The sequence below is a fragment of the Taudactylus pleione genome, unplaced genomic scaffold, assembly GCF_031769625.1.
Source record: "Taudactylus pleione unplaced genomic scaffold, aTauple2 ptg000510l, whole genome shotgun sequence".
Taxonomy (NCBI): Eukaryota; Metazoa; Chordata; class Amphibia; order Anura; family Myobatrachidae; genus Taudactylus; species Taudactylus pleione.
This window is the reverse complement of record NW_028284912.1, coordinates 4,739,323-4,752,373: the sequence shown is the minus strand read 5'-3', so window position 1 is coordinate 4,752,373 and position 13,051 is coordinate 4,739,323. Positions and strand designations below refer to the sequence as shown.

Genomic DNA, 13,051 nt, shown 5'->3' with positions numbered 1-13,051 from the left:
CCTGCTCCTGCTCCACACACCTGCCTCATCTGCTCCTGCTACACCACATGCCCATACCTCCCAACTGGACTTCCCTTTTAATTTTTGATTGCCATCACCTGTGTTGAATCACCTTTCTTATCAATGATCTAGTTCAACACAGGTGGCTGCAGTCATAAATTAAGAGGGAAGTGCAGCAATAGACCATTTTGTCCCTCCCGGAATGGGTCATGTTGGGAGGTATGCATGCCTCATAAGCTCATACTCCACGCACCTGCTTCATCAGCTCCTACTCCACGCACCTGCTTCATCAGCTCCTACTCCACGCACCTGCCTTGTCTGCTTCTGCTCCACACACCTGCCTTGTCTGCTTCTGCTCCATGCACCTGCCTTGGCTGTTCCAGCTGCACGCACCTGCCTTTTCTGCTTCTGCTCCACACACCTGACTAAACCCTCAAACCCCCTCTGCAATTGGTGTTCATCTATTTTGGAATGCAGCGTGGAACAACTTTTCTCTGGCCAAGACATTAAAAAGCTGATTTGCTTTCGGCATGCTGCTTCCTCTGTTTGAAGACCCTCGTACATCTCATAATGTTTGGATTTATCTGTTCTGTTCTGTTTTGCTTAGATAATCTGAAAGACTTTTGTGAAGGATTTCAGGGTAGAACTAGTTTAGATAGATTTCAGTGAATTATGATGACTTTTATTCATACAAATTTAACTAGGATATTTGGAAAAGTGTTATTAAAAGTCCAATAAACCTTATCACCTACAGGTGGTTGAAGCAGCTATTTTATGGGCTATACCAAAATCCATCCATTAATTACTAATGGATAGGCTACAACATGAATGTGTATATTGGTTCGCCCCATAGAAGGTCCGCCTCCGCTCTGTGTGCAACCAATGAGCACCTGCTAAGCTGCCCCACAAGAGCTAAGCTCTCCTCAGCCAATCTGGTCTGATCCTGGATGACTGACCCTAGAGCAATAATTGTCTTTTTAATGAATAACTTGTTATAGAGTATTATTATTATTATTATCTGTAATTACATTTTAAAATACTGAATAAACCATACAATCTAGGAGACTGTTCTACTGAATAAATAGCTTATCTATATCTTACAAGTGGTCCTTGAATGGAATGACCGCTTGGTCCCTGTGGTCCAGGTGGTCCTTGGATTCCTGCTGGACCGAGTGAACCTTGAGGTCCTTCAGAACCCTGTGAAATGGAACAAAGATTCAAATGTTTATTGTATATAGGCACACATATCATCTGGCAGTTGGAGAGATAAGTAGTGCAGTGGTATTGCACACTGTAGTGGGTGCGATTTGATATAGGGAATTATAGGTGTGTGAGCTATCCTTTCAAAAACCATAGCTTTGCACTGTATACTTTTGTCACATTGCATAGGGAAAAGTCATTGTTGTGTAAAGTAAAAGACTGAATAAATACCAAAAACTTACAGGTGAACCTGTTTCCCCTTGTGACCCTTTGGAGCCTCTCATACCGGCGCCACCCTAAAACATAGACAAAGAAGATTGTAGCATGCAGACCACTGACGTGCCATACAATGTACTGTTCTTATTACATGTGATTATTACACCTGCCCGATTCTTAATTCTTTGTTTCTTCCATCATATTCAGCTGCATTCTGTGACATTACATCTTATCCTAACTGGCTGTAGACCTAATGTAGCACTTCGGAAATAAAAGTAATCCTTGGATACTGGATAGACAATATCTGGTAAAGTTGTAATAACTGTGATTAGATTTCTGTACAGAATTTATTATATGACCGGCTCAGGCTCGCCTCATAAAGTTCTACAGGATTCAATTTCGTAACTTAGTTTAGTGCAAAATTGATTTAAATTTGGTAACAGAACATTGAGAGTTAGGGTCCCAGGACAATGGCACACTTGGGTCCCAGGACAATGGCACACTTGGGGCCCAGGACAATGGCACACTGACAGCTGGGGCCCCAGGACAATGGCACACTGACAGCTGGGGGCCCAGGACAATGGCACACTGACACTTGGGTCTCAGGACAATGGCACACTGACATTGGGGCCCAGGACAATGGTACACTGACAGCTGGGGTCCCAGGACAATGGCACACTGACACTTGGGTCCCATGACAATGGCACACTTGGGGCCCAGGACAATGGCACACTGACAGCTGGGGGCCCAGGACAATGGCACACTGATTGCTGGGGGCCCAGGACAATGGCACACTAACACCTGGGGTCCCAGGACAATGGCACACTGACAGTTGGGGACCAGGACAATAGCACACTAACACCTTGGATCCCAGGACTAATGGCACATTGACACTTGGGGACCAGGACAATGGCACACTGACAATTGGGGCCAAGGACAATGGCACACTGACAGCTGGGGTCCCAGGACAATGGCACATTGACACTTGGGGCCCAGAACAATAGCACACTAACACCTGGGATCCCAGGACAATGGCACACTGACAGTTGGGGACCAGGACAATGGCACACTGACAGCTGGCGGCCAGGACAACGGCACACTTACAGCTGGGGCCCAGGACAATGGCACACTTACAGCTGGGGTCCCAGAACAATGGCACACTGACACTTGGGGCCATGGACAATGGTACACTGACAGTTGGGGACCAGGACAATGGCACACTGACACTTGGGGCCCTGTACAATGGCACACTGACAGCTGGGGTCCTAGGACAATAGCACACTGACACTTGGGGCCCAGGACAATGGCACATTGACACTTGGGGCCCAGGACAATGGCACACTGACAGCTGGGGTCCCAGGACAATGGCACACTGATACTTGGGGTCCAGGACAATGGCACACTTGGGGCCCAGGACAATGGCACACTGATACTTGGGGCCCAGGACAATGGCACGCTGACACTTGTGGCCCTGAACAATGGCACACTTGGAGCCCTGGACAATGGCACACTGACAACTGGGACCCAGGACAATGGCACACTGACAGCTGGGGTCCCAGGACAGTGGCACACTAGCACTTGGGGCCCAGGACAATGGCACACTGACACTTGGGGCCTTGGACAATGGCACACTGAGCTTGTGGACCAGTACAATTGCACATTGACAGCTGGGGTCCCAGGACAATGGCACACTGACACTGGGTCCCAGGACAATGGCACACTGATAGCTGGGGTCCCAGGACAATGGCACACTGACACTTGGGGACCAGGACAATAGCACACTGCCACTTGGGGCCCTGGACAATGGCACACTGACAGCTGAGGTCCTAGGACAATAGCACACTGACACTTAGGGCCCAGACAATGGCACATTGACACTTGGGGCCCAGGACAATGGCACACTGACACTTGGGGCCCAGGACAATGGCACACTGACACTTGGGGCCCAGGACAATGGCACACTTGGGGCCCAGGACAATGGGACACTGAGCTTGGGGACCAGTACAATGGCACATTGACAGCTGGGGTCCCAGGACAATGGCACACTGACACTTGGGGCCTTGGACAATGGCACACTGATGCTTGGGGCCCAGGACAATGGCACACTTGGGGCCCAGGACAATGGCACACTGACAGCTGGGGTCCCAGGACAATGGCACACTGACACTTGGGGCCCAGGACAATGGCACACATACTTGGGGTCCAGGACAATGGCACACTGACACTTGGGGACCTGGACAATGGCACACTGACAGCTGAGGTCCTAGGACAATAGCACACTGACACTTGGGACCCAAGACAATGGCACATTGACACTTGGGGCCCAGGACAATGGCACACTGACACTTGGAGCCCTGTACAATGGCACACTGACACTTGGGGCCCAGGAAAATGGCACACTGACAGCTGGGGTCCCAGGACAATGGCACACTGACAGCTGGGTCCCAGGAGACAATGGCACACTGACAGCTGGGTCCCAGGAGACAATGGCACACTGACACTTGGGGCCCTGGACAATGGCACACTGACACTTGAGGACCAGTACAATGGCACATTGACAGCTGGGGTCCCAGGACCATGGCACACTGACATTTGGGGTCCCAGGACAATGACACACTGACAGCTGGGGTCCCAGGACAATGACACACTGACAGCTGGGGTCCCAGGACAATGGCACACTGACAGCTGGGGTCCCAGGAGAATGGCACACTGACACTTGGGGCCCAGGACAATGGCACACTGACAGCTGGGGTCCCAGGACAATAGCACACTGACACTTGGGGTCCCAGGACAGTGGCAGACTGACTGTTGAGGTCCCAGGACAGTGGCAGACTGACTGTTGAGGTGCCAGGACAATGGCACACTGACAGTTGGGGTGCCAGCATAATGATACAAATACTTTAACCTGTACACCAGACTTCATAACTGCCCCCTCCCCTATATGTAATGAGTGCACAAAGGAGGACTTAGCAGCATGTAAATGTGCATACAGTATGACAATCTGTGAAATTGCTAATAATCTATGAAGGATAAGCTGACGTGTCAGGCCGACTAACGCACCTGGTGCTTTTAGAACATCTGCTTGTTACTAGCACTTATTTCATTCTGTGTTGTCAGCTTTTCCCTTCAAAAGATGATTTACTGTATTAGCTGCAGAATGATGGTTCATTACTCTTTGAAAAGTTACTTTTGTGAAATACGTGGTAAAGGTTTCAGTAAAATCCATGACCTGATGTTGAAGCGGCCGCAGTCTATGGAATCCTTCCAATGGAGTACACGGATAAATAGCTTTAAAATTGGTAATGCTACAATAATTTATATAAATTACAAAAGGTCACTCTTCACTTGTGGCACAGATATGTAAGTTAAACATTACTTTTGGAGTATTCCCTTTAAGACAAAGTAGAATCTCTATATACCAGGATCTAGATGTAAGTATTAGTAACCTAGTCCAAACAGATCAATATTCAGCCTCGTGTCTCAGTGATGTCACTCGTTCCTTGTTCCCATGACTACTCAACCCACAAAATGGCTCCCTCTACTGTGTGTAAGGGATTGGCACTCATTAATCATTCCAATACTAAAAATGGCCATACATGGGCCGAACATAGGTGGCCCAATTAGGGATCAGGCATCATGGGTGCCTTTCCGGTCAAATATACCGCCATCTCAGACTGCATGCCCAATTCGGCTGCAGTATTGCAGTAGGCTGATATTTCGGTAGCGCTGAGGGAATCTCTGTTAATATCTCAGATAACAGAGGCCTGGGGGGTAATTGGCTTATTTTGTACTGTGGATAGTGCAAATTTTCCTTCTAAGAAATGTAAATGAATATATTGTGTCATATTAGTTTCCGCACGAGTTGTCTATCATTGAGGTGGACAACTCTGATTTTGTATGAGACAGAGAACGTCCCTCAATCATCCCGCCTGTTGCATAATCTGAGGTAACTCCAGCGTTAAAACAAGTCCTAACAGTGTGAGCTGCTGCATGTCACAGCACAGTCAGTGATGCTTCATACCGGAGAACCTGGGGGCCCGGGGACTCCTTTACTTTCCTCAGTGCACGAGCAGGAATTTGGAAGAGGGGAGCAGGTTGCTTCGTCTCTCTGAAAAAAAAAAAAAATAGAAATGTCTCTTTGAAGAAATAGCAGTGGAAACCGCGTAGAACAAAAAGTCATTGCAATATAGGGTCTGATCCAGTGCCGCACGAATACGCGGCTGAGTCTTAATACTGAGACGCCCACTTGCAGCATCTTGCGATGGTGACTCTAAATCAGGCCCATCATGCCGAATATAACATATTATATATATATATATATATAACAGAAAAGTTACCACCCTGCTGTATGGGGATATTAGAAGTCCCCACGGAATCCCATGGCTCCATTATAAATATAGTAATTAACAGTCATTTATATTATATTATAGCGTAGAAAGGGCGATGATGATGCTGAACGCTCAGCTGGCACATATATAGCCTGTACATAGTGCATATATAGATTTCTGTCTTACAATTCATCTAATTAAGAATCATTGGCCCGGTTCTCAGCTGCTCACATAGTGACAGCAAGTGTGGATGGCGTCATGAGTATGGTCGCACCGCCCACTGTTTTATTCCTCTCAGGCTGTGACAGTCATCATTACTATCGGCGCTTACACCTGCTCCAGGCGTACTGACTCCAATGACATACGCGCAATTTTGTAAGGAGTCTGGCTACACGCCCATGTCACACCCACATCATGACTATGTCACGCCCACATCACTCCCATGAAACAGATACCTTGCGTGAGTTTGCAAGGTGGCCGCCCAATTGACACCCAAAAGCACCCATTCCATGGACAGACAGAACCAGCAACACATAAAGGCTCCACCAAGGAGTGTATGCCTGTACATGGTGCGGCGCATGCGCAGTTTACAGAAAAAAAATAAATCGCTAAATACCTCTGCTCACACACAGGTGCGCAACTCATAATCTATTGGGGGAGCACTCAGATTATGACGAGCGATTATCTACAGGCCGTTACACAGTTACCGTCAGCCAGCATTTTTCCCACCAAGCAGGAAGGATCCATGAGGATGACGTCTTCCTATATCCTCAGCACGGATCGCTATTGTGATCGCGGTTGCGATTAAGCACGCAGGCCTGCTGCAAAAATATGTTAATGATTGCAATCGCAAAGCCATCGCGCAGCTGGCATAGACAGACGCCCACTGCCGGCAATATCACATACGTAATACTTTGCAGTATGGCGTACACATCAGGAACATCGAATAACATCGGCCCCTCACATACATTAATGTAATGTACGGACTGGCACACACATACATAGCTGTGCCCGAAGACACACTTACTTATACCGGTATGGTAACTGTTCCTCATTCACCTCTTAATAGGGGAGATGTATCAAGCCTTGGAGAGGGATAAAGTGGAGAAGTGGCCCAAATCAACCAATCAGCTTCTAACTGCCATTCTATAGACTGTGCTATATAAATGACAGAAGCTGATTGGTTGCTTGGGGAAACTTCACTTTATCTCTCTCCAAGGGCCAAATGTAATAGGGTGAGGGTTTCAAAAATGTGACAGTTTAGCAGTAACCTCTCACATTGGTCGCGTTTTATCTTCAAATTGCCATATTCAATTAGAAGCGAAAAGCCGAGGTCCACGAAAACGTATCGCCGATTGCATCTTTTCACTTGTCGGAAACTTATTTCCGTATTCAATCCCATCCGCTCTTCGCGTATGCGGAAAGTCAATGCAATGTAACAGGCAAAAAAGATTCACCTCTGAATAGCAGAAGTGAAGTGCAAAATTTTAATTTTGGGGCTGCAAAGGTGGGGAAACCAATCAGAACCCTTGGGACAGCCCCCCAAAAGATATACCTGCATCAAAAAATTACAAGAAAAAAGCAAAGAACACCCCAAAAAAGCACTTTGAATTTGGGGGCAAAAAAGCACAAAGTGGGGGGACAAATTAGCAAACTAGTGAAATAAGGTTCTGCGGGTGCTCTAAGAAGGGGCTAAGTGTTTTTGGGATTGCAGGTGCTTTTATGAGGGAGGAATTTAACTTTTATTAATACTTCACTCTAGAGACATTAAAAGACGCTTGCACCCATTTTCAGGTACCCCAAATTTGCCAGGATTACTTATTTTCTCCAAAAAATACTGCTTTATGCCATTCTTCACCACTTGTGCAAATACGCTAATTAGAGGCAATTGTACCACCCTTAAGTACCCCAAACAGTTTTATTAGGGCTAATCGGGCACTACTACATTGGGGGGTACAGGCTGATTTCCCCGATTCTGACACCACTTTCCACCTGTTCTGACTTCGCATGTCGCTGTTTCTGCATTTTTTTTAATTGAATAGGGCGAATAGCGGATACGCACACGATAAGTTTCCGCTGCTAACATACGCGATGTAGGCGAAAAGTCCGGCATGCAAATCTTTATCGAGGGTGCGAAACTAATTGAATACCGCCCTTGGGAAAAAACATCTGGATGAGAGTTTAAATCGTGAGAGTTTTTTAAGTCTAGTTTGCATGTTCTCGGACTCTATTACATTGGGCGAGTTTAAAAAGTGTGAGAGATTACTGCTAAACTCACATTCTCTAATCTCTCGCCCTATTACATTTGGCCCCTTGAGAGCTTCCCTCATACCCTATTAATAAACGGATATAGGGCCTGATTCAGAGCCGCTCGTAAGCAGCCGCTCGTTCGTTCCGAGTGATGTTTGCCCAACTACGCATGCGTACGGATCGTAATACGCATGCGCGAACCAGTCAGTGCGGCCGAAAATCGTTTGTTCGCTAAATAGCGAATGCCTGCTATTTTGAGTGACAGGAGGAGGCGTATGTGGGTGGTAACAGGGGAAGGTGCTTGAAAACGGGGAGTGGAGATCCGAACGCAGGCGTGCTTAAAGGTCAAAACGGGCGTTTTATGGGTGTGCATAATTAATACAGCAGCGTCATTGACCATGTCACTGGGTTATTTTATAGTCAGAACTGCTCGCAAGATTGCGGTAGGAAAAACCAACCACAAGAATAACGAGCAGTTCATACGCTGGTCGATGTACTCGATTAATCTAATAAATAGCGGACATGACGTAGGATGCGAGCGGCCAGGGGGCGTAGTTTTCCAAAAAACGACCGCAAGTTTTGTTCGCTCGTTCAGACCTAGAGGCGTGAACAGACCGCAAAGAGCGAACGGTTCATTTGAATAGCCACCCCTTTTTTCTGAACGAACGAGCGCAAATAGCGTCCGGCTCTGAATGAGGTCCATATATCAGTGGGGGGAGTGAGGTGGTGGGAAGGCAGACTGATCACCCCTAGCTGCGCACTGCTATTCCCAGTGGCCCCTTCATATCACAGTGTTACATTACAAGTAAGCGCTTTCCGGTTCTCACCAAAGCTGGGAGTTCGCAGCACTTATCTTTACTGGCCCAAGAAGACGCACAGACGATGTCAAACATCTGGAGCTGGAACTGAAAAATAAACATATATATGTCAATTATACATCAAGCCTCGTTTAGTTACTGTACTGATCCCCAAAAGTAAAATGTGATATTATAATAATAATACTATTAATGTATGAATGAATTGCAATGAGAGTAGTGATGGCGACCGCAGCTGGAGGCCCTCGGGCCAGGTCAAGTCCTCCGAATGTTTTCCCCCATAGAATCTCATGAATTGTTTGTTGATGTAGAGCAGAGCAGGGGCTGAGCCCCAAGGTATCAGTTACAAGTGAACCGGTCACTGCAGTAAGGTGACATCGGTCATTACCAGTCTGATTCCTAGTTACGGTAGTTATGTTTAATTGTCTGTGTTGTTTATTTTGATTAACTGAATAAAGCTGTTGATGCAAATCGTTGTTACGGGTAAATGTATGAAGCAGTGAATATAGTGGAGAAGTTGCCCATGGCAACAAATCAGCTTCAAGGATGCATTTATCAAGAAAATGCTATAAAATGATAGGTAGGAGCTGGTTGCCATGGGCAACGTCTCCACTGTCACACTTCTCCACTCTCTTCATTGCTTCATACATCTACCCCAAATTATTTTTAATTATTTAAGAGACATTTGACACAGACAGAGCCATAACCCGTCCGACACTGCCGACATATTCTCAGGGATCCCTGGAATTGCTTTTATTATGTTTGTGAACCTTTTTCAATTAATTGTTTTTTCCAGAGGAAAGTAATCACAATACATTAATTATTGCACCTTTTAGCTCACACCTGACTGATTATACTCCATCAGTCCTGATAAGATATATATTCAGGACAAAGCACAAGGTGAGTGGGATATAATTCTGGTTCTCTTTCCCCCTTACCCGGCACCCTTAGCACCTACACATCTAATTTAATCATAAATTACTCAATGGCATATATATAGTAATATGATGCTGTGCTATATCTCGTAGCAGCCAATCAGTGATCAGATGTTATCAGTCCAGTATAGTCAGATATATGAAGGCTAGAGTCTGGTTGGTTGATGGACTATAACACTTATTCTACCCTGCCTCCCAACTTACCTGTAACAATCTGGACAAATGAAGCCACACCTATTTGCAGGGTGCGCTTCTGGTGACGCTTTATTGTGTTTTTTAAATAGTCTAATAATAAGTGTTTAAAATAGTCTGATAATGTTAGCGTAAACCACGGGTGAAGCAAAATGTCTTCTATCTGAATGTAGAATATTAATACTATATGGGTGAGGTACAAAATGTCGACACTCAGAATGTCCACAAGGACATTTTGTCGATCTGTGACATAATGACATTGTGCATGATGACAGAAGGCATAACCCTATCCTTACCCTGACCCTAGTCGCAGCCTAACCATAACCGCAGCCTAGCCCTAACAATAAAACCTAACCATAACTGCAGCCTAGCCCTAACCCTAAACCTAACCAAAACTGCAGACTAACCCTAACTGCAGCCTAACCCTAACCCTAACTGCAGCCTAACCCTAAACCTAACCTTAACTGCAGCCTGGCCCTAACCCTAAACCTAACCATAACTGCAGCATAACCTAACCGCAGCCTAACCCTAAACCTAACCATAACTGCAGGCTAACCTTAACCGCAGCCTAGCCCTAACCCTAAACCTAACCATAACTGCAGATTAACCCTAACTGCAGCCTAACCCTAACCCTAACCATAACTGCAGACTAACCTAACCGCAGCCTAACCCTAACCCTAAACCTAACCATAACTGCAGACTAACCCTAACCGCAGCCTAACATTAAACCTAACCTTAACCGCAGCCTAACCCTAATCGCAGCCTAACCCTAACGCTAAACCTAACCATAACTGCAGACTAACCCTAACTGCAGCATAACCTAACCGCAGCCTAACCATAACCGCAGCCTAACCCTAAACCTAACCTTAGCCGAAGCCTAGCCCTAACCCTAAACCTAACCATAACTGCAGACTAACCCTAACTGCAGCATAACCTAACCGCAGCCTAACCCTAACCATAACTGCAGACTAACCCTAACTGCAGCCTAACCCTAACCCTAAACCTACCCATAACTGCAGACTAACCCTAACTGCAGAATAACCTAACCGCAGCCTAACCCTAACCTTAACCATAACTGCAGACTAACCCTAACTGCAGCATAACCTAACCGCAGCCTAACCCTAACCCGAAACCTAACCATAACTGCAGACTAACCCTAACCGCAGCATAACCCTAACCCTAAACCTAACCATAACTGCAGACTAACCCTAACTGCAGCCTAACACTAACCCTAAACCTAACCATAACTGCAGACTAACCCTAACCGCAGACTAACCCTAAACGTAACCATAACTGCAGACTAACCCTAACTGCAGCATAACCTAACCGCAGCCTAACTGTAACCACAGCCTAACCCTAAACCAAACCTTAACCGCAGCCAAGCCCTGACCCTAACCATAACTGCAGACTAACTCTAACTGCCGCATAACCTAACTGCAGCCTAACCCTAGCCCTAAACCTAACCATAACTGCATACTAACCCTAACTGAAGCATAACCCTAAACCTAACCATAACTGCAGACTAACCCTAACCGCAGCCTAACCCTAACCATAACTGCAGACTAACCCTAATTGCAGCATAACCTAACTGCACCCTAACCTTAACCGCAGCCTAACCCTAAACTTAACCTTAACTGCAGCCTAACCCTAAGCGCAGCCTAAGCCTAACCTTTACCGCAGCTTAATCCTAAAACTAACATTAACTGCAGCCTAACCCTAATCGCAGCCTAACCTAACCTTTACCAGAGCTTAACCCTAATCGCAGCCTAGCCCTGACTCTAAACCTAACCATAACTGCATAACCCTAACCCTAAACCTTAACTGCACCCTTAACTGCAACCTTAACTAACCCTAAATGCAGCCTAACCGTAACCGCAGCCTAACCCTAAACCTAACCTTAACTGCAGCCTAACCCTAATCGCAGCCTAACCCTAACCTTTACCGCAGCTGAACCCTAACCGCAGCCTAGTCGTGACCCTAAACCTAAACTAACTGCAGCCTAACACTAACCGCAGCCTAACTCTGACCCTAAACCTAACCTTAACTGCAGCCTAGCTCTGACCTGAGCCACAGCCTAACCCTAACCGCGGCCAAACCCTAACCGCAGCCTAGCCCTAAAACTAAACCCAACCCTAACTGCAGTCTAACTCTAATCCTACCTCTAGACCTAACATTAACATGGGCAGTCGACATTGTGCCTGTCAACATTCACGAAGTCGACATTATGGCAATGTCGACATTTTCACGGTCTACATTTTTGACCATGTCGACATGACTGCATACCTAATATAACTAATAAACATGTATAGTTCTATCTTAATCTTTCAATAACATCTATTCTGACTAGATGGACATTTTTCACTAAGTGGGCAGCTTAGTAAACTAATAAAACATCAACACGTTCACAAAAACACAAGACTTCCTGTCCGTCTAATAAACAATGGCGTCCTTTAACTCCAGGGCCACGCTGCCAGTTCTGGTTGGAATAGAGCCACCTGGCCAGTTCTCCCACATCCCCCTCCATTGTGAGTGGGGTAGATATATTAACATACAGACCATGACGTACAAGGCTCTCGTCTGTTGTAAGCCTATCTCCAATAACCTATTATATCATATTTATGTCTTGTGTGTAAGCTGTGGTTGCGTTAGCACATTATCTCCATTCTGCGGCCAGACAATAGAATAATCTAATAAATGTAAATGTATTGCCTAACAGGATAACACACACCGCAGGAATGCATTGAGTGGGTTGGCCTATGAATGGCACATTGTGCTTCCTGGGACTTTACGATAGCTGATTGTCTTACTGTTTCCACTTACGGGAGCAGAGTTGTCTTTTGGTCCCCGGGAACGGACCATCCTTCCCAGCACTTCCAAACCATCGACTGTGATATTCCCGGCTGCATTTATTGGCTTTTCCGCTACTAGTTTGCAATCGATGATTAGTTTAGAAGTCGTCTTGGTAATTACTATGTGTATCTGCAAAAGAAAACAAAGTTCAATTACGACAATTACTAACTATTTGGATGCTTCCTATTGATAGTTTATGTTTTGCTTTGGTTATTTCTGCTACATATGTCATAGTACATACAGGCAGACAGAACAGTCATATAAA

At 46.0% G+C, this 13,051-nt stretch overlaps 1 protein-coding gene across 3 annotated transcripts in view; it reads right to left on the bottom strand.

Moving 5' to 3' along the window:
- COL14A1 (collagen type XIV alpha 1 chain) overlaps nt 1-13,051 on the bottom strand; it is a 254,844-nt gene that overhangs the window by 69,364 nt on the left and 172,429 nt on the right. For all 3 annotated transcript variants that reach the window (XM_088450204.1, XM_088450206.1, XM_088450205.1), the window contains 5 exons: nt 12,757-12,915; nt 8,822-8,899; nt 5,438-5,524; nt 1,443-1,496; nt 1,102-1,197 (listed from right to left, as the gene is read on the bottom strand). In XM_088450204.1, the coding sequence (XP_088306330.1) occupies nt 1,102-1,197; nt 1,443-1,496; nt 5,438-5,524; nt 8,822-8,899; nt 12,757-12,915 (474 nt within the window). The remainder of the gene's footprint in view (nt 1-1,101; nt 1,198-1,442; nt 1,497-5,437; nt 5,525-8,821; nt 8,900-12,756; nt 12,916-13,051) is intronic.